General features: G+C 41.4%; 1 protein-coding gene across 3 annotated transcripts in view; it reads right to left on the reverse strand.

Moving 5' to 3' along the window:
* Positions 1 to 10,667: 10,667 nt before the first annotated feature.
* The window catches only part of CHMP4C (charged multivesicular body protein 4C), a 34,669-nt gene continuing 22,267 nt past the window's right edge, over positions 10,668 to 23,069 (reverse strand). Inside the window, exons 3-5 of one of the 3 annotated variants that reach the window (XM_075828135.1) lie at positions 14,889 to 15,003; positions 13,208 to 13,316; positions 10,668 to 10,735 (exon numbers count right to left, since the gene is read on the reverse strand). In XM_075828135.1, the coding sequence (XP_075684250.1) occupies positions 10,668 to 10,735; positions 13,208 to 13,316; positions 14,889 to 15,003 (292 nt within the window). Of the gene's footprint in view, positions 10,736 to 13,195; positions 13,317 to 14,888; positions 15,004 to 23,069 lie in introns of all 3 variants that reach the window. The other 2 variants (XM_075828136.1, XM_075828134.1) reach the window with 2 other exon arrangements.

A 23,069-nucleotide genomic window follows, 5' to 3' on the forward strand; every position in this document is an offset into this window, starting at 1 on the left:
TCAGCATTTTGTCGATGGTGATCAGAATGCTGATGCTGCTACGCCTTTGTTTTAGGGTCGGGATGGGGGGGGGGGCAGTTGATAAAGTTCTTACACACTTAAAGGATGCATCACCGTCTGATTGGTGTGTGTGTGTCAGGCACCGAGGACGGAGAGGACCAATTTTTACAGATTTTTGGACCGATCATGTAAAGGAAGCGGAGCGGTTTTCCATCCAAAAAGTGCAAAAAAAAAAAACTGTCTCAGAGACCCCTTTGTCATCTGTACCTGTTTTTAGGCCTTTACCTTCAAGCTAAGTTATTTCACGTGTTTTACTTTGCCATGAAAATCTCCATAAATTGTTATCAGAATGTATCCTTATAATGATCATAAATGCTTCAATGCTACATTTCAGATTCAGGCTTTATTATCCATCCGGTTTTTCTTTATACATTTGTTATTCATTAAAAGCTTTGTATAATTAGAAATTATGGTTTTACTTGGCTACAATTTAGTCTGAATGCCGGGGTTAAAAGTGGTTGCTTTTGAATAATAACCATCGGTCCTGCATTATGATAAAACAGGTTACCACTCCACCACTGGTAGGGTTGCATGAGATTAGAAAAACATGGATGTTTTCTTTTAGAAACAGCGCCACCCTTGTCCATTTGGCTGTGTCTGGTATTGCAAGATTGTCCCTTTCACTTGAATGAGACTGAACTGCAATACCAAACGCAGTTTATGAGCAAGAGTATCTGGGAAAATAAATAATATCTTGTGCAACCACTTTAACGGTATCGCGTGTTCTCTGAGGGGCCGCAGTTGTTGGACAAGACAAGTTTATTCGCAACTTGGGGGACAAAAGTAATAGAATCCAGTGCATCATAACCCTGATCATCTCCTATTTTACTCTTATTTGAGTGCATAATTTGTACAGTATAATAAATCACAATCTATGTAATAATTCTGGATGAAAGATGATTGCATTTTTTTTAAGGTTCTTCTGACATAATGCCTGTGCATATGTCAATGTCATCAGTGTATATGCAGAATATAGGCTGCCGTGAATGAAGCATGTACTCTGTCAGTGATGGTGAATTTGATTTCCCCACATTGCTGCTGAATGATATTCTGATGAGGACCTGCAATTCTTTGCAGTGAATCTCCACATTTTATCATCATGTTGTTTGTAGGTCCAAAAATTCTGTGTTGAATAATTTCTTAATAGCTGTTTATAACGGTCAGAGCGCCGTACTTCTGATGCAGAGCTTCATATCCCCCACCTAGGCATACATGTCACATATCCTGCTGACTGACTGCCTGCCTGCCTGCCGTCGCCATTGTTGAGTTCAGTGTATAAGCAGTATGCAGTAAGCGCTGATACTCCCTCTAGTGGTGGCTGCAGGCAGCCAGAATGTGTTTTTAAATCTGGCATTTCAAACAGCACGGGTCCCCACCTTGTTAAGCCCCACAGAGTGAAATCAAAGAGCTGGCGTATATTTTCCGCAATAATTTATGCCGGCTTCTAGCATAAATTATAGTAGACTTGTTGGGCTGCGGATGACCAGGCCCCTTTCCACTAAGCCCCACCCACTTTTCCCAAAGTTATATGGTGTGGTCTCCTATAATATGATAGTTATTGCCTCTTCCTCTTCTAAGTGTCTTGTCTATGGCTCTGCTGTATTGTCATTAGTAAATCACATAACGTTCTGCATAGGACTCCATTAGGCTTGGAACTAATCCCTTGTGTCAGAATAAAAGGTAGTAGATCATTTGGGAGGAATGCGGCACAGAGAAGCCGCTCAACAGCTCACATCACAATTCTCAGATTTTATTACCATCTGGGAAATAGTTTTATGCTGTTAGCCAAGGGCAGCGCAGGTTCCAATGTCTGAAAAAGGAATATGTGCCGAATTCCCCGGTAGTAAATGAATGCTCTCTGGAGACCTGCAGATTCAGAGGCAGGAAAGAATCATTACGTTTTGATGTAGGAAATTTCACAAACTGTACACGGGTATACAGTAAATTTTACATCACTCCCTACTTATTTCTGACAGCCAGTGATGGTATCGTGTGCTGTTCTTTACAGTCCTATGAAAAGCTCAGATTTTTAGGCCCGGCACGGTTGCACTGTAACATTAAGAACCAATGCCTACAACTTTCTTTAATATGGGTAGGTGGTGGATTTTCCAATATTCTGGACTATGAAATGGTCTTTGAAAAGTATATAAAATTTCTAGATCTTGTCGATAGCGCAGCAGACTTTGCTGTTCTTGTCCTCAAAAACACCAAAACCCCTGATGGAAAAGAGGAAAACACCCAATCAGTAACTTGTTTTTTTTTAGAGAAAGTTATTGGTCTTCTGCTCTTGTTAAATTCTACATTCTAAAACTGTTCTGTACCGGATTATCAGATGAGATTTAAAGTGCTGTGCCGCTTTATTTCTGATCTACTTCTCTTAGAAAGCCAAGCAAGTGGTGTACGGCTCAATAGAAAGTCTGAGCGTCGCCCATCTAAACTTCTGACCTGTCACTATTAAAGTTTAGTTGCCCTTTAAAAACTACATCACAGCTAAACTGTGTGAACACGGCATAACGCTTTATACCACAGATTGTATATTTTTCTTTTCTATAGTGCCTTTATTTTACTATATTGGCTGTAACATAGGTTAGTGTTATTTGTTGTCTCCCGAAAGGTTTTTGTTTTTTAAAAAAAATTGATCTGGGCCATTTCGGAGTATAACTATGTTTATGATCACATTTTATATGCAGGTAAAAGTCCAAAAATAGGGTTGCACGGAAATTTTAATATATTTTCCACTGCAGTTGCTGTCTGTGGTGTGCACACCATGTGGCGGCTTGTAGTCAGAATAGAGACATCACTGGGGCCCATCCGCAGGTTGTGACTGTATCTGCCAGTGGTCCTGACTGGATTTAGTTAAGGCTGTCATACATATAATATTAGAGAGATTCTTTAAGATAATTTAATGCGCAAGCCAATGAGATTAGGGTCCAAGCACATGATATTGCTGTGGGCATGGACTCTGTATTGCGGCACTGGTATTGGCGAGAGGTCTGTATTTTGTGTGAACTGTATGGTTCCTTCCTGAGGCACCGCATACATTCCTAGAGGTAATGCTTCTGTATTATGGCATTTACCCCACCCTCTCCCTCCAACAGACTCCATGTAAAAAAAAAATCCAAAATATCATCATAGACACAAGGTCTATAGGCATTGTATTGCAGATTCATACCACGTGGATCTGTAATGCAGCCATGAGGCCTTAGTCTAATGACTTTCTCTGGACCTGTGGCTTTTCGGCTGTTGGTATGTTACAACTCCCCAGAATGCCTAAGGCTGGTACCAGATGCAGCTAATTTGCGGCGGATTTGAGTTGCCAATTCCGCACCGCAAATTTTGCAGTAATTCACAGTACAGCACAAGTACATGAGGTTTACAAATGTGCAGTGGAAGAAAATCCATGTGAAAATCTGAGCATGCGGCAGAATTTAAAAACCGCATCGTGCTCATTCATGTGCGGAACAGCCACAGACTTTCACAGCGGAATTCTCCCTTTGCAATGCGTAGGGTGAAATCAAGACACGATCTGCATTTAACACATGGGGATTTTCATGCAAATTCCTGTCATAATCCATGTTGGAGATTATCTGCCACATCTGGATTTAGGGTACTTTTCACTTGTGCTGAACGGCATCCGCTTTTTTGGCACACCCAGTTACCGAAACCAGTGCTTCCGTGATGTTTAACCTGTAGAAGCCGTGCGGCCAAAAAAACCAGACTGCGATACCGCAACAATTTATGGTAAAATGCGAGTGGTTTTCCTTAGTGGAAAACCGCATGGAAAAGACTGTGTAAAAGCACTCTTATCAGCCACAGGGTTTTTAGGGCATGCTGGGAGTTTATATGTGTATATTAACAACAATGATAGTCCCCTGCTCTACATTAAATCCAATGTATCATTTGGAAGGTGAGGACTTCTAGCCTGTTTTACATCTGTGTTGGAGGCTCCGCTGGAGCCTTCGTCGCAGATCGGGCTGAAAAAAAACGGAAACGGTAGTGTAGTACGCTGCACTATTATTTCCGCTAAAACCGCGCACACTCTCATGGAACCCATTGAAGTCAACGAGTTCCATTGGCCACCGATCGTGTCTTTCGTACAACAGTCAAAATGAAGGAGGAAATAACAGCACCAGAATAGTATAGGAATGCGGACTGCGAAGCCCAACAGGACTGGATCCAACCGTCCTAGTCACCAATGTAAACCGAAAAGATCCAAGCAGCACATGCCTGGATCTCTACTTTTTACATTGTCGTACAACAGAAACACAGCTTCCGGTATTTACGTTTTTCTGCCGCTCTGACAAAGCAGAAAAGAAAAACCAACACTGTTGTGAACAGGCCCTTATTTGATTGTCCAGTAGAACCCTTGTAATGTTCAATAGCGGCATTGAGGATATGGCTCTGACAAAATATTTTATGGTAAATATAAAAACACTGATCTCAGAATGGAGTTTGTGGTGGAATACTCGCCTTTACTTGGCGACACATCATGTAGAAGTTTTAGCGAGGTCTGATCAGGTGACGTCATGTGGATTTATTACATTCTCTGCCCATAAATCATTGAGTGCCTGTGATCTATTATTTCAGTAATGTGTATTTGTTTTCTATGTACTTCCTATTTATGCTAATTATATTCTCTTACACATCTGATAATCTTCCTGCACAATTTTACTTTTGTACGGTGCTGACCACTTAATCAATATTAATCTACCGCATAACCATTTTTCCAAAGTGCCTACAGTTAGCTATGTAAACTTTTACTAGCCATTTTTATTACTCCAGTGCACTTATAATAAAGAAAATGAAACAACTTTGTAAATAACTTTGATTAAAAACCTCCTGTATACAGCTCTAATGCGGATTTATGCCTCCACGGTAACACTGCAAACAAGCCCTATGGATCTGACTACACAATGTTTGTTTGTAGTCTGTAACCAGGGAGACTCATCGGGATAAATATATTGGGGGGGCAATAACAAATGGTTGCAATAGTGTACCCTTTAATTTCCAGATAAAATAGTGTTCAGTGTGACATCCGGTGTACATCACATAGGGACACTGAGTGTGGTTGAGAATTTCACAAACCATATAATCACAGAAAAGGGAAGGCGGGAAAAGTAAAGCTGTGAACTTCTGTTTAAATGGAAAACTCACGTCCCAATGTGCACGAAAGAGACTTGCACTTGTATTTTGCGTTTGTTATGGGGGGTTTTCTAGGTGAGCTTAATGAAGGAAAATTGCTGATAGTTGCTCCATCTGACTCCGTATGAATGAAGGTATTCTCAGGGAGAATATCTCTGTAGATATACTGTAGCAACCCACGGAGCCGGTATGGCGGTGCATGGAGGCCTTGTGTCTCCGTGCTAGGGTGTTGTATGACCTCGTACAGACTCCAGCTACCGCTCTGCCATGTGTATGAGCACTCGCCTATAGATTTTGCTCCTTCCTCCATGCTTTCTGAATGGGTGGGACCTTCCTGGTGCGATGTAAGAGCTGTGCCGTGTGCTCTGAACTAGATCCGATCCTGCAGACTGGGTACGAGGAGCTAAGCGGGAAGATTTAAGCCGATTTGAAATCTCCACAAATAATGTATACAACAAAGTTTCATACAGTCACTACTACCGGTTTATACCAAGAAAATGTTTACGTTCGGATCGGCTTGCAAAGTTTGCCGAACACCCTGAGCTCGAAGGGTAGGAATACACTGGGTGGATACGCTGCATAAAAGTACATAGCATATCCGCCCTCGAAGCCTCAGGCAATTTCAACTGAGGAACTGCACCAAATTGTGGTGCAGTTTTTAAGGGGTCATGTCCGCTGTGGAAACCCTGCACGGATAAAAAAAAAAAAAGTTTATATTTACCCCGGCTGTAGTCCTGGTGACACGTCTCTCACTTCTGAGCGTAGCCCGGCATCCTGTGATGACGCTGTAGTCCACGTGACTGCGGCAGCCTTTGATACATCATCCCAGGAGGCCAGGCTCAGAACATAGGATTGTGTCGCTAAGACAAGGGCCAGAGTAAGTAAGTTTTTTTTTTTTTTATTTTTTTTATTTCAAATAGAAAATAGTTTTTATTTTTGTCGGGTTTTTTTCTTCCCTCACTTGCAATTTTTTCGGTGGAATTGGAGAGAATCCGCTGTAAAAGTTGCAACATGTACATCTTTGTTGTGGGTTTTACTGCCCCACTGAATTTAATGGGGAAAGAAAAAAAGCAGCGATTCCACAGCATAAATTGACTTGGTGCGGCCTAAAAAAAAAACACACTGCAGGTCGATTTATGAATGGTTTTTCAGCAGATTTTTTAATTCAATGGGAAAACGTTTGTAGGCATTTAGCTAGCATTTTCCAGGTGTATTTCGAGGTGTTTACGTCCTAAAATACACCTGAAAACAGTGTGTGAACATACCCTTAGAGTAGGGACACACTAGGCGTAAATACTGTGGATTTTCTGCAACGAATTTGAGGAAAATCCGCAGCGTATTACAGTAGCAGCAGAGTGGATAACACTTGAATAAATCTCATTGAACTGTTTCAAAAAAAGGCGCATAAAAAAAACGCCCCATAAAAAGGGGCATGTGTCAATGAAAAAAAAACGCCTCAAAGGAACATTCTCGGCTACAAAAATGGCTGAAAATCAGAGGCTGTGTTCCCTTGAAACCAGCTCCGTCATTTTCAGCTGATTTTGCGTGTGAATGTACCCCCAAAGGTGCAAAAACCATCAATGGATCAGTAGGAACAATCCTCAAATTTGATCAGAGCATCTAACGTTGACCTATGGAGAACTTACGGTGCTGTTTTCAAGGTAAAACAGCCTCTGATTTTCAGCCATTTTTTAAGCAACTTGCGTTTTTAGCGGTGTTCTTTTACGGCCGTTTTTGGAGCTGTTTTTCTATTGAGTCAATGAAAAATGTGCAATTTAAAAAAAAAAAATGAGGCATAAAAAAAAGGCCCCATCGGAACAGAACGCCATATTTCCCCGTTTAAATCAATGGGCAGATGTTTGTAGGCGTTCTGCCGCCGCTTTTTCAACCGTTTTTCGGGACGTTTACAGCTCGAAAAACTGCTGAAAAGAGCCTGTGTGAACATACCCTTATAGAAAAAGGAAAACCACATAGGATGGATGCTTTTTTTTGGGAGGGGGGGGTGTGTTATTACTCTTTGATTTCTTCTAGATTGGGGGGTGGGGGAACGCAACACATATAAATGAAGCAGCCTGACACCAAACATCCAATGATTTTAAAGTCAAAATATATTGATGAGTCTGTATGTGCCATTATGTAAGATATGTCCTGTTCTTCATGGGGATGAAGGTCAGTTGTGTCTGACAATACATCGTGCACCACGTGCCTGAGATCTGTATTTCATCATGTCTGCTAATCTGTATTCATGAAACCAACCCTTCCCCAGCAAACATTGTCCAGGTAATCTGTGCAAACGCACTCTGATCAAGGTGTGAACGAATGCTATGTCTACGTAGCTGGTGGAGGGGATCACCTGGGCTTGTTTTATAATCCAGAATATTTTGCACTGTCTGTACAGAGAATTGTAACACTAATATTAAAGTGATTCTTCATTACCTGTCGTGTCTTTTATTCCCACTGTTGTACCGCAACTATTCATCATCTTCAGGCCGAAAACACAGAATCCTCCTCTTTTTAGGATTATTTACTCTTGTTTACATTCAGAGGTGGAAAACCCATCGATACCTAGTCCAGCTCTCCGTTGTATCCAGTCATGGTAATGGTCTGTGAGCTAAACAGCCTGGACTCTAGACAGATACATTGTAGCAAACTGAGATTTCTGCAGCTGCGGTTCAGTTATTAAAGGGGTCGTCCCGCGAAGGGTCCGACCGCTGGGACCCTCACCAATCATGAGAACGGGGTTCCCGTTTATCCGAATGAGAGGAGTGACCTGCTGCTTCATTCATTCGGAGAAACGACCCCCATTCTTCTGAGGGTCCCAGCGGTCTGACACCCAACGATCCACATGTTCTCACCTATCCTGTGGTTAGGGGGTAACCTTTTATCTCGGGACGACCCCTTTAAGTTCACAAAAGTTTTTTCTACAATTTGTATCCTCATTTAATCTGGAATAAACTGGCGAGACAGAATATTGGTCTTTACTGTACATTGTATATAGACCTTTTTCCTATATTAAAGTATTATTTTTACATTTTGTCAGTGGCATCTGTCACCCATAGACTATTATGGGATATGTTTAATGTATACAGCATGAAAAGCTTTCGAGAGTACATGACCTTAAACCAATGCCATAAAAGCCTATGGGTGACAGACATCATTGTTAGGGCATATTCACACAGCTTATTTTCAGGTGTATTTCGCATCATAAAACGCTTGTATTACGCTCTGAAATACGCCTGCGAACTTTCCTATGCGAACTTTCCTATTGATTTCAGTAAGAAAGACTGTAGTTCATGAGGTTTATTTTTACACTGCTGATGAATTTAAAAAAAAAAAAAAAAAAAAAAAAAAAGCCTCATAAAAATGTCACTTCTTGCAATGATTTTCCATTGACGCTATAAAAAAATAAATAAAATAAACAACATTCAATATCCGCTTAAAAAATGCCTGGATTCAGTCAGTTTTCTCTTGAAATCAGCCCTGGATTATTCTGACTCAAATATATACAGATGCCATGTGAACATAGCCTTAGGCATCCGTCACCCATAGACGTTTGTGGCTTCCGTATAACATATATACCATAAACAGCTCATGGCTTATACATTTAACAGATGCCTGTGACGTATGCCATACAGTAGCATCTGTCACCCATAGGCTCCAATGTTTAAAAAAAAAAAAAACGGACCACGCATATACATGCTTTTTGCAGGAACCCTTGTTATGGAATAGCATAGTCTACTATGTTATTCCATCCTCAAAAAAAAATTGTATAACTATGTGTACCAGCCCAATGAAGTCCAAAGGTCTTTTGGCCTCCGTCGGGATAATGGACACGTTGGGAGCTATCCTGGCGTACACGCTAAATGTACATCACATGTGAACAGGGCCTAGGGTTCTCCTGGACTTAATTGAGGGCTTATCTTTAGGATAGACCATCAATGTTTGATTGGGATTCCGATTTGGTAAAGGCGAAGATGCTCCTGCGATTGTTTACATAGGTACAGCGGCTCGTCCATTCACTTGAACCGGAACCAGATAACCCCTCGAGTGAGAGACTGTGCCTAGAAGGGCAAAAGGAATAAAAATGCAAACTAGGAGGCCAAGGAAATTCTGTTGAGTAGACATAGAAATTGTACAGTAAGACACAAAATCTGACCATTTGCAAAAAAGCAGCAGGTTCAGGAAAGATTGTGCATTGTATGTAATGGCCTGAGGTTGTTTGGGAGAGAACAAATGTTTACTGTATGTGCGATTCACACACAATGGTAGGTAACACTGCCATCTAGTGGTCACATAAGGTATGACATACAGGACAAGTGGTTTTTAGGGCCAATCTCACACTTGAATTTCATTTTGATGCATCCAAATATTCCATAAATTATAAATAAGTCTGCTTAAAATTTAAGGTTGCTGCATGTTGAAAAAATAAATAAATATATATATATTTAAATTCTGTTGTGCTTTTGTGGTGATTTTCTCTATTTATTGCAAAGCTATAGCAGTGAGTGGCTTAAAACACGTCTGAAAATCAGGAGCTGCTTTCCCTTGAAAACAGCTCTGTATCTTCAGACGTTTTTGATTTTGCGTGTGCACATACCCTAACTCCCAGCAAGCTGAACAGTCTCTGCTTTACATGAAAGCACAACACTTATCTGTAGGTACCAAACTGTAAGCACAATAGTATTTTTATTATGACAAACAAACAATAGAGGGCAGGAAACCCTACAACAAAATTAACAATTGTAGTGTGTATAAAATGTACATTACAGGGTTTACAGATTTTTATTACTTTACATCATAGAAAATATGATTCTTCCTGTTTTAAAAGGGGAAATAGCATTGACAATCGTGTGTGTTTGTGTGTTTTTTAGTTCCGGTCACATTTGTTATCCTTGAGCCACAGTAGAAAGGCACCAGTATTAATATAGAGAATGTTTATCACACCATTTACACATCTGTACAATATAATAAAGGAGAGGTCCCCAACCTGTACTAGCTTGAGTCACATTGTAATATAACAGGTCTGGATGAGCCACGTGATGTATTTAAAGGAAACAAAAATCAATGTATGACCGAAATCAAATAATTCTGTTTGCAATTTACATCCATATTACTGATAAGAACAAATGAAATAATGAACCAGAAAATTTCAGAGTGAAAACTTTGTTGGCGTAATGTCCAGTTTGTCAGTCCAGGCCGTAGTGACAAGCGCCCATAATATGATCCTGACCCGGAAGCCACGTGACACTGGTTCTTCGCATGGTGTCAACTGCCAGTTAAGGTGCAGATGCTGGTACATTAATAAAAGTTTCATTAACGCTCTGACATCCCTGGTGGCATTGATCCACAATATTACCTGCAGCTGTTAACAACTGGGGAGCCAAATGTGTGTGTGGGGGTGGGGGGGGGGGCAAATGTTGCTCCTGTGATACTGGTTTGGGAACGCTGGAATAAATAGTTCCTGATTAGTTAGCCCAGGCCGCCAGCATCTGCATGTCATCATCATCTTCCACCTTCTTCCTTGTGGATGCCGCTGACACAAAATGAATGGAATAAATTATTCGCAGAGAAATTCTTAGTATATACAGTTTTGTCATATTGGTGATTTGGGAGTACAGGAGATACAGAAAGCACATCTTAGGCCCTGTTCACATCACGTTTGTTGCCTATGCCAGGAAAGCTTCTGACGTACACGCTAAATTTGGACATAGGGCCCCATTAGATTTTACTAAATTTATCATACATAAAATACTAACATTTCTGTAGCAGACTGATTGCGATAAACATATAAATGACCCTAGCTAATCTTTGACCTGTCGAAACATAGGGTATATTCACACTTAGCGGTTGAGGTCCGGTCAAAAACCACATTGAAGGTGCATTTGACAAAACGGACATGATTTTAACGTGATATCCTGTGGTTTTGTGATGAAGTGATTGGATGCGTGGTTTTGATAGGTGAAACATAGAATAAATGTGTTTCCTTTGTAGAAAAAAAAGCATGGGCAATTACTGCACTGTAAAACCAAATGCATTTTTTCAGATGAGGTTTTGATGCGTTTTTAACCGCACATTAAAGGGGTTCTCCGACAACAGAAAATGTTCCTAATTGGTTAGGAAATTTAAAATTGAAACACTTGTTAATATACTTTCACTTTTGAACTTGCAAGAATGTCCTGATTTCCCTGTCCTATTATGTGGTCCCAAACGTGGAGCTTCTCCCTTAGCTGTGATGTGTAAGTCAGCTTCAGGCTACAGGGAACCCCCCTCTGTGTGTGTAGTGATGAAGGGGCTGGCTGCCTGGCTCTGTTTATTAGATAGGCCTGCCCCTTCTCTGTCACAGCTAAAACACAGTAGCTTTATGTCCAGTCTGCAAGTGTTCCTTTGCCTTCTGCTCTCATTATCTGTTAGCTCCCTTCCCCATCTTGACTGTCAGCACGGAGCTATCTGTTTTCACTGTGAGCCGTCTTCATTATTATTCCTGTGTACGGCTCACACTGAAAGCAGATAGCTTCATGCTGACAGTCAAGAGGGGCAAATGAGATAGCAAATAAGCAGAGCAGGTGGAAAAGGAACAATTGCAGACTGGACATAAAGCTACTGTGAATTAGCTGTGACACAGAAGGGCCTGGCCCAGTTCATTAGATAAGCCTTCATCACGTCAATGACACAAAGAGAAGGGGGGAAAGCTCCCTGCATCCTGAAGATGTGTTGGCGTGTCACAGCTAAGGGGAGAAGCTCCATTTCCAGGACCATATCACAGACCAGGGAAATCTGGACACCCTTGCAGTTTCAAAAGTGAAAGTATATTAGTAAGTGTCTCCATTTTACATTTCCTAACTAATTAGGTACATTTTCTGTAGCCGGATACCCACTGCTATGTGTGAATATGCCCTTATAGACCATGTTTTGCTTTTTATAATTAAAGGGGAACTCCTTTATTATAATTAGCCTGGTTTGGTTTGGGCTGTTGCTTAGCAACAGGCACTTCAGTGTATGGATGACAATGCCTGATCTCTATGCTCCTGTGCAAAGCAGCATTACCACACCCTATGCCCCAGAAGGTCTGTTGGTGCATATTGATGAATCGCCCCCAATGCTTTCTGACATCTGGCACCTGAAGGGGTAGATGGCTTTGATCCCCTAGTATGAGAACTAACTTAGCAAAAAAATATTTACTCAAGTGCTGTTTTTTTAACTGGTTTCCAATTTGAGACTATGATACAACTCTGTAAGATACCAAATATAAATATCTCCTAGGTCTAGTGGGGTGGGGAGAGTGATTTCTGCTCTTTGTACCTCCAATTTTACTATTTACTTTTATGTGAGGGAGAGGAGTAGCATCCCCTATAGATGGCCAAGATGAGACCCAGGAGAACCTACAGCAGAGGTCATTATCATACTGTACTAATTCATGGTGCAAATTGTGCAGCATTAAGGTGCAGTTACAAGTGGCATAAAAATACACCACAAAATACGCAACTGTAATTCTGGAACAGAGTTACTTTTGAGGATTTTGTGGGAAATTTTCTGTGTATTTTTGTTGCGTATTTTAGTGCAGAATTTCACATGACATTGAAGTCTGAAATCTGCAACACATACAAAAAACACTGCAGAAAGTATTTCTGCAGCGGGAAATTTTGCACAGAAATGTTATTTCCACCTATCGGTGGACTTTGTTTTTATTGGTTTTGCACATTTTGTTTCCACCCATATGAATACATTGTGTAAATTTCTGCAGCAGATTTTTATGCTACGGAACATTTCACTACTCGTGACTGCGCCCTCAAAGAGTAATTTATGGGAAACTACACAACCTAAGTATGACTCAAAAACAACAAAATGTAGTAACCAACTATAAAACAAAGGAGCGCGAAGATGGCTGGAGGGAAAGACTGCTTGAAACACAATTGACCGACGAGTACATGGCGAGATTTCTTGGTTTGAATACACAGCTTACACACGTATGTGTTATTTCCATCCCAGACACAACAAAGCTGGTTACCTGGTCTGGAGGGCAGTTTTGTGGATGGCACACTTGGTAAAGTGACATTGGCCATGTGTTTGTTGAGATCTTCTTGTTCCAATTCTTCTAATTCTGCCAGCAACTCATCCTGCAAAAGTCAAAGTTTTCAGTGGCATTCTCTAGGGCCCATTATGTACAGCAGATTGCGTATGTAAATCTAACCAAATCAAGCACCTCATATAAATGGTTATGTAATATGTAGAAATATATGAAGAACAATTTGTTTATTAGGTGTGACCAGTATCATAGGAATCAGGTAAACCTAACTGGCAGACTCGACCTCTACATCGTGGTATGTATAAATGTAAAATCACCATTTCATTTGGTATTTTATTTTTCTATGTAAACCTCCACCAATAAGTACAGGCTAGATCCCCTTTAGGTTGGGTTCCGACGTAGCGTAAACGCTGCGAAATTTCCGCAATGGAATTCTGTATGGATATTCTGCAGCTCTTACAATAGCACCAAAGTGAGAATAAGCAAATCTGAGGCACACGCTGCGGAAAAAAACCACAGAAAAGTAGTGCAGAAAGTGTTATAAGGTGCGACTTTCAATACCGCAGTATGTCAATTCTGTTGCAGGAAATCTGCAGTGTATCCTGCCTGTGGAAACATAGCCTTACGAAAGTCAAAATGCATTAACAGCGCCAGTACACGGTGACAGCATAGTTCTTACCTTCATGCACCCAATGATACAATTCTATCTGTCTGTAGCTGTGATTTGGGGGAGCTCAATACATACGTATTTTTACACCTATTATGGAAGAAGCAATGTAATTACATACACCATTAGCGCCCACTAGGGGCAGCTGCCAACAAGTCTTTTGTTAGAGACTTGCCTTCTCTGCCAGAAGTCTGGGGCTTCTACCTTGTTTCGAGAGAATTTTGGACAATGTAAAGTTGTATGGCATTGCTTTAAACACATAGGGGGTAATTTAATAAGACTGGTATTTTGTACGCCAGTCTTAATAAGAAATAAGATGCAACAAAAATAATTAGGAGGCGCTCATCTTTTTGTCGCATCTTTGGTTGTTGGTGCGCTACTGATTGAAATCGACACCAGCCAGTACTAAATACGTCGGGCCGCAGACGATCCTTCTCCCTCCATCTAAGCTCCGACAATCGCTTAAAAAAAACCAGTGCACAAACGGCTGAAAAGTCACAAATTTTGTGACTTTTGAGCCGTTGGAGACATTTCTAAGCCAGAGGCTTAGATTTACTAAAGGCTGCTAGAGTAAGATGCGAAAAATGTATTAAGAGATTTCCGCTATAATTTACGCTAGCTTCTAGCATAAATTTTAGTAAATCTGTCTGCCAGTCGGTAGAACTGCACTGCTAAGCCCTGCTCATTTTAAAAAAAAAATTAAAGTGTCGTGTGGGGCATAAAAGTCGCAAATTAGTGCGCAAATATGGTGTGTGCGGTAATTTGCAGCTTGTCAACGCCAGAAAACTTGCATAAATCCGTTCCTAAGTCCCCCAATATTATTGGTAAATGTATACCACCGTGATATCACAGTTGCTTGAGCATAAATAACTGTATTTCACATTGTGTTGTTTTTTTTAATGTACTGCAACACAACTGTACAGAACACTATATTGTATATAAAAGAAATCTGGTATCAAACAGACACAAATCTCAAACTTTGTCACCCGCAATTACCTCATCAAAATCTTCACCAAAACTAACGGGTCGAGAAATGGCATCTGAAATTTCTTGTGCAACACTTTGTTGTTCGTTGATGTCCTGCATCAAATCATCAATCTTATCCAGATCCCTGCAGGTAACAACATGTCACATATTATGAAAATATATAATGCTATAAAATATATAGAAAAGGAAACTTCAAGTCGCAGTTAGAGCTTCTACTGCTCTTGTCCGTTGAGAATGTGTCCTTAATTAAATTGTGAATCTGTCATTGGCCGGCTCCATGAATTATATTATCTTTACAGGTAAGAGGACAATAGAGAGCCTTTATTTCCCAGGCCTTAGAGTAGTGTTTGTATAATGGCACACAGGAATCAGTATTTTACACTTGCTGTGAGTTCTGTGCTATCTGTATTCTGCAGAATGATCAAAAAGAACAATGAACAAGTTAAAAGATATTTTATTGGATGACTCAGAGCAGATATATGAATATGCGACATAAAGTTCATAGCGCACACAAAGCAAATACATCACAATTGAAGCGCCAGTATGAAAAGATTAAAAACACTGCTTACATAGTTGGAAATTTCTACATAATGCTAAAGAATTGCCTTAGCAGCTTCTGCAGGGTTATTGAATATTATGGCCAAAAATGCAATTATACTTTTACGTCTAGGTTGGTGTCAATGAAGTAAAAGTCAGGATACAGACTAACTACTTCTAGTGTCTTCTGAACTACTGACTGTAAGGCTGGGTTCACACGACCTATTTTCAGACGTAAACGAGGCGTATTATGCCTCGATTTACACCTGAAAATACGGCTACAATTCGTCGGCAAACATCTGCCCATTCATTTGAATGGGTTTGCCGACGTACTGTGCCGACGACCAGTAATTTACGCCTCGTCGTTTGACAGCTGTCAAAAGACGACGCGTGAAATTACTGCCTCGTCAAAGAAGTGCAGGACACTTTGAAACGTAATTTGAGTCGTTTTTCATTGAAGTCAATGAAGAACAGCTCAAGATTACGGGCGTCGAAGACGCCTCGCAAAATGCGAGGAGGAGCATTTACGTCTGAAACGACGCAGCTGTTTTCTCCTGAAAACAGTCTGTCATTTCAGACGTAAAAGGCAGTTCTCGTGTGCACATACCCTTAGGTCTTTAGGCAAAAAAAATCAGCAGCCTCCTCTCTCCCCTATTGTGTGCTGCTATTGAGGCCTGAAGTGTGGCGTGCCAGACACCTGCAGTTATGAGACACCGGCTGCCATTGTTAGGCCATGTTCAGACGTGGCAGAAATTTTCCGCTGCAGATTTTGCCACAAATTTGCGACAATTTGCATATTTGACAGGTAACTCAATCGTTACGGATATCACAGCGGACTTTCCGCAGATTTCAGCCTTTGCATTGCAAAGGCTGAAATCCACAGTGAAAATCCTCTGCTTCCCCGCTGGCGGCCATGAATGCTGCAAAATGAAAATTCTGCATTACAGTCTATTTTCCACAACGACTTTTTTTGCAACATCTGCACTAAGTTTCCTAAAAGTCATAGAAAGTAATGGAAAAAAAAAAGTTTCCTGCGGATTTCCACTGCGGTCTGTCTGCAGCGGAATTCCACAGCAATTCTGCCATGTCTGAATGTGCCCCTTATGGGGACTAGTGTAAGTGACATTTTAAAAGACTGTGGCTGGCTCTGTTCATCATTTTTCACTATGTATGTATTGTGCCAAACACAAGATGAACTTAGGCAGAGGGAAGAAATTAAACCATTACTTTGGAAAAGGTTTTCACTTCTGGCAAAAAAAAACAAATTGTAATGGGGAACCACAAATACTACCATGTAAACAAATTCTATAGGTGTGCAGCTCTGGCTTAATGTGACGTGGGGCCCTGGGATGGAGTCAAGCCTGGATTTGAGGACCTATAATATAGCAGGTTGTGTACTATTCACTAAACAGTACCTGCCGCTTTTAGGACCCGTGAAGACGGGGTCAACTGTATTTAAGCTGAAAACATTTCAATATTTTTTGTAGACTTTCCATACATGCCCTGAAGCCGGTCAAATAAAACAGTGGTCACCATTACAGAACAGAAAACAGTTGTAACACTCCACAAAACGAAAAAGAATAATTGCTTAAAAAACTCCCTCCCTTATGTGTGGTTTAACTGTCCACTGGTTTTTAATTTTTGGAAAGCCACATTTACCCTTATTAGTTTCATAACATTTATCAAGATTACCCATCTACCGCACTAGCATTGTGCTTTATTGGATTTTCTGATATTCCAGCATCGATCCACCATGTAGTAGGTCATATCATCCTGGCCACTAGATTAATAATTGCCAGGTCATGGAAATCCTCAGTTTCTCCTCACAATAGAATTGATCAATCGGATAAAGTTTGACTACACGATGGAAAAAATGGTGGCAGTACGACTCAATTTAGTTGGCAAATTTTCAACCCAATGGTCTCTGTGGTCTGATTACATTACATTCGGGGCTTCCCCCCTCCCCCCATTTCTATCCCGCTCTGAGTGTACATTATTGTATCAGAAGTACTAATGTCTAGTAACTATTTTCATAAAATATAAATAGCCCTAACTATGTATCACAAATTTTGGGTCTGAATGCCTCTGGCTTTTCTCCTTTTATATCTATGTTATCTCCTTTGTGCCTATTAGGGATTATATCTTTTAACAACATATATACAAATTACCTTCTATATCTCAAAACGTATACTGATCTGCTTCCAAACATGGAAAGATGTTCGTTGTTATTTCCTTGTCATTTTATAACATTGCGTCTGAATTGTGATGCAGCATTTACTGTGTAACTTTTATATAGCCATGTAAGATATACTGTTTATTGTGTTTTATACACAACCTTTTGTAAAACAAAAAATCTCAATAAAAATTAAATAAAATAAAAAAGCCCCTCCCTTTAGCAATGAGGCTTCTGGAAAAGGACCTCACTTGTGGCAGTGTAGCAGAAGAGCTACTACTCTAGCTCTAGCCCTCGCCAGAATGTGGTTTTGGTATGGTTTTAATCTAAGAACTTTAGCTTTAAAACAATACCGGTATCGTGGCTCTAGCCAATATTTAGCCTGAGCTAGAGCAGGTTGCATTGGATGCTGCATATACTTGTATACTTCCTGCTCTCACTTCAAGGTGTGTGAAGGGAGGGCAGAGGGGGATATTCTGGCAGCATGCAGAGGCAGGAGGATGATCTGTAAACTCTCCTCCTGTCCCTGTATGACTTCAGATGAGGGGTAACATGGACTTTTGTTTATTATATCACCCTCCATATCAATCAGAGAGAATACTTGCTCTCGAGATGTCACATAAGGGGGTTCTGTTTTCTTTTTTTTTTTATCCATGACCCAACCATTTAACTCCTCAGATGCTGCTGTCAATGCTGTGTTAATACAAGTGGTTTTAAAGAAAGTAATGTAAAAAAAACAAAAAACAGCATCTTTTACCCTTGCACAATGCTTTATTATTAAAAATATAAAAAGTGTAAAAATCTACACATAATTCATACCACAATATCCATATTTATCCTGTAATGTAAATTCCATAAAAAAAACAATGCCAGAATAGCAACAGAAATAAAAGGTAATTAAAAAGTCATATGTACCCCAAAATTATACCAATGAAAACTATAGGTCATCCTGCAATAAAAAGAATAAAAATAAAAATGCTATGGGTCCTGAAATGCAGAGACACAAAATAAAAAAATTGTAAAAAAAATTATTATTGCAAAAGTAGTAAAACATAGCAAAAACTAAATTAATTTGGTGTTATAATCGTAACAACCTGTAGAATAAATTTAACACTACATTTATACCGCATGGCGAATGCCATTAAAATCAATTAAAAAAACAATGATGAAATTGCTGTTTTCCATCCTTCCCCAAAAATTCATAAACGTTGTTCAAAACATTATATGTACCCCAAAATGGTGCCTATAAAAACTCCTCCCAAAAATCTCAAGTTTCACTTGTGCACAGACTGGGAAAATGTTTTACTGGCCCTCAAGGGCTATGTACACCTTTAAACTCATTTTTTTAATAAAACAATGTTTAAGATGATTTTAAGCAGATATTTAATTGTTTTTATTTTTTAAAAAAAATACTTTTGGAGATACAGCTTCTATGTTTCCTGTATGCGTTCAAGCCCTATCCTCCCGTCAAAGCCAAATCCATCAGGTCAGCAGGACTGATGGCTCCGGTGAATGCTGGTCCTGTATCATACCTCCCAACTTTTGAATTCGGAAAAGAGGGCAATTTTAAGCCACGCCCCCTAACCACGCCCAATATCCCGCGTAAACACATCAAATCACGGCCAGATCCTTCTGCAAATAAAACGCGCACATTCTCAGTGCGGATCTCTAGACTATCTGGATATCACAGATATTATGGATCCAGTTATGTCGTCTTTATGTTACTTTTCCTAACTTGGGTATAAGATTTGCTCATCACGGCAGCAGCTGCAGGACAAACCAAACGACTGAGAACAATGAAAGTCAAGAGGGAGACTCTGTGGTTGATGACTTTTCAATTGACAGGTAGCAGAGTTACATGATGGGGATTTTTTTTCCCAGTTGTGTGACTCTGCTACCGGTCAATGGAAAAATCATCCACCAGAGCCCCCTTTTAGATCGCTCCATACACAGCCCCCCTGTAGATAGCGCTACACACAACCCCCTGTAGATAGCTCCACACACAACCCCCCTGTAGATAGCGCCAGACACAGCCCCCCTGTAGATAGCTCCAGACACAGCCCCCCTGTAGATAGCGCCACACACAGCCCCCCTGTAGATAGCTCCACACACAGCCCCCCTGTAGATAGCTCCACACACAGCCCTCTGTAGATAGCTCCACACACAGCCCCCCCTGTAGATAGCTCCACACACAGCCCCCTGTAAATAGCTCCACACACAGCCCCCCCTGTAGATAGCGCCAGACACAACCCCCCTGTAGATAGCGCCAGACACAGCCCCCCTATAGATAGCGCCAGAAACCGCCCCCTGTACATAGCTCCAAACACAGCCCCCTGTAGATAGCTACACACACAGCCCCCTGTACATAGCGCCAGATACAGCCTCCCTGTAGATTGCTCCACACAGCCCCCCTGTAGATAGCGACAGATGCAGCCCCCCTGTACATAGCTCCACACACAGTCCCCCTGTACGTAGCTCCATACACAGCCCCCTGTAGATTGCTCCACACACAGCCCCCCTGTAGATAGCTCCACACACAGCCTCCCTGTAGATAGCGCCAGACACAGCCCCCCTGTAGATAGCGCCAGAAACAGCCCACTGTACATAGCTCCACACACAGCCCCCTGTAGATAGCTCCACACACAGCCCCCTGTACATAGCGCCAGATACAGCCTCCCTGTAGATTGCGCCACACAGCCCCCCTGTAGATAGAGCCAGACACAACCCTCCTGTACATAGCTCCACACACAGCCCCCTGTACATTGCTCCACACACAGCCCCCCTGTAGATAGCTCCACACACAGCCCCCTGTAGATAGCTCCACACACAGCCCCCCAGTAGATAGCGCCACACACAGTCCCCCTGTAGATAGCTCCACACACAGCCCCCCTGTACATAGCGCCAGACACAGCCCCCCAGTAGATAGCGCCACACACAGCCCCCCAGTAGATAGTGCCACACACAGCCCCCCTGTAGATAGCTCCACACACAGCCCCCCAGTAGGTAGCACAACACAACCCCCTTATACTTTCTGCCACAATGCCGCCAGAGTGGAGAGCGGTAGAGGTAGCCAGCCCTACTGCTGCCACTTTCCGCTCTGCTTTGACGTCACTCACCGTCAGAAGAAGGAAGGAGTCTTGCAGCGGCGTTCTCACTGGTGTTGATTCCGGCCCGGGAGGGAACCAGTTCAGTCACCTGACCGGTGAGGTCAGATGACAGGTCAGGTGACTGTACTGGTCCACTCCCGGGCTGGCATCGATCCCAGTGAGAACACCGCCGCAAGACTCCTGCCTTCTTCTAATCGCTGATGCAGTCAGCAGCGATCAGCTGTTTTGATGCAGCACCCAGCAAGAGATTTTGCATAACGCCCGGGATGGCGGGACAGTGGTGAGAAACCAGGATGGTTGGGAGGTATGTCTGTATGTCTCTGACACGCAGGATCCGGCTAATAATGATCACATCTAAGTTTATGAACTTAGATCTGATCGTTATTATCTGGATCCTTATTAGCTGGATCCTGCGTGTCAGACACACATGACGAGCGTTCACGGAAGTCATCAGTCCAAGTGATCAAAAACAAAAAAATCAGCTGTTGGTCAGGGTTATGAAGCTGTACGAGATCCCAAATTTTCATTTAACTGAATGGTTCCGTTACTGAGATCCCCTACTGTCACCTATCTAAAGCCTCTGCCGGCCATAGCAATAGAGCAGTAATGTCCTGAGCCGAGAGTCAGTACAGCAAATATACCCCCCCAAAAAATCACATACTGTTACACTGATGACTACTCCCCTGCAGTATACTAATAGGACACCAGTGATGATGGGGCTTAGATAATGTTAAAATGTATAAGTCCCTCATGTTTTCTGTCAGTCAGGCTCCATGACGCATCGTTTTAACTGCTGGTTTCATTTTCATAGTTGCGAGCGCCTGCCTTCTTATATCTATGTAATGAGGGGTAATTAACAGGCAGCCGACTTATTGTCATGGAGTCATGGAGATAGCAGCCACTCAGTGATGCAATGTAGAAAATACGTAGTAGCAGCAAACAACAGGAAGTACAAAGACCGTACAATGTAAAAGTAAGGAATACATATAAACATAATGTCCTGGCTGATTTTTCATTTTTGACCGGAGTGTTGCTTTATGGCACCTGAGTTATGGGCCAAGTACAGTCTAGATCAGGGGTCTCAAACTCAAGCGGGTAAATGGGCCGCACATAGGAAAAAAATTACGTTGACGGGCCGCATTACTTTTAAATTTGATACAATAAAAAATTATTGTTAATCAATTCGTTATTTCAATATTACTCGATCTCGCTGCTCCATAGAGAACTCTTAGAGCAGCGACGCTGTGACAGCTGATAGCGGCAGTCTCGGTAGACTTAAAGAGACTCTGTCACCACATTATAAGTGCCCTGTCTCCTACATAAGGAAATCGGCGCTGTAATGTAGGTGACAGTAATGCTTTTTATTTAAAAAAACAATCTGTTTTCACCACTTTATTAGCGATTTTAGATTTATGCTAATGAGTTGCTTAATGCCCAAGTGGGCGTGTTTTTACTTTAGACCAAGTGGGCGTTGTACAGGGGAGTGTATGACGCTGACCAATCAGTGACCAATCAGCGTCATGCACTCCTCTCCATTCATTTAGGCAGCGCATAGGGATCCTTTTAGATCCCTATATGCTGTCTTATACTAACACATTAACAATACTGAAGTGTTTAGACAGTGAATAGACATTCCACGGGATGTCTATTCACAATCTCCGCACTTCGTTACTCTGTCTGTGGTAGTTACAGCAGAGGAAGCGTAATCTCGCGAGATTACGCGGTAAATGACAGGTTACAACGAGATTACGCGTCCTCTGCTGTAACTACCACAGACAGAGTAACGAAGTGCAGAGATTGTGAATAGACATCCCGTGGAATGTCTATTCACTGTCTAAACACTTCAGTATTGTTAATGTGTTAGTATAAGACAGCACATAGCGATCTAAAAGGATCCCTATGCGCTGCCTAAATGAATGGATAGGAGTGCATGACGCTGATTGGTCAGCGTCATACATTCCTCTGTACAACGCCCACTTGGTCATTAAGCAACTCATTAGCATAAATCTAAAATCACTAATAAAGTGGTGAAAATACATCGTTTTTTTAAATAAAAAGCATTACTGTCACCTACATTATAGCGCCCATCTCCTTATGTAGGAGATAGGGCACTTATAATGTGGTGACAGAGCCTCTTTAACCACGGACTGGGAGAGTGTAGCCTTTCTTGGTTTAGCACATTATAAACTGCCTGCTACTACCAGCAAGGTATGTCCATATGACTTTATAGACTGAGGTTCAATTCAAGCAACCGTGAGCGCGTTCAAACACTAAAGCTACTTAAATACAGCTTCAATGAGCACACCCTCCTTTTTCCCATTGATGTGTATGTAGCCATTCGTACAGGATGGTGTCCTTAATTAATGATTTGAA

The sequence above is a fragment of the Rhinoderma darwinii genome, chromosome 5 (genome assembly GCF_050947455.1).
Source record: "Rhinoderma darwinii isolate aRhiDar2 chromosome 5, aRhiDar2.hap1, whole genome shotgun sequence".
In the NCBI taxonomy this organism is placed as follows: domain Eukaryota; kingdom Metazoa; phylum Chordata; class Amphibia; order Anura; family Rhinodermatidae; genus Rhinoderma; species Rhinoderma darwinii.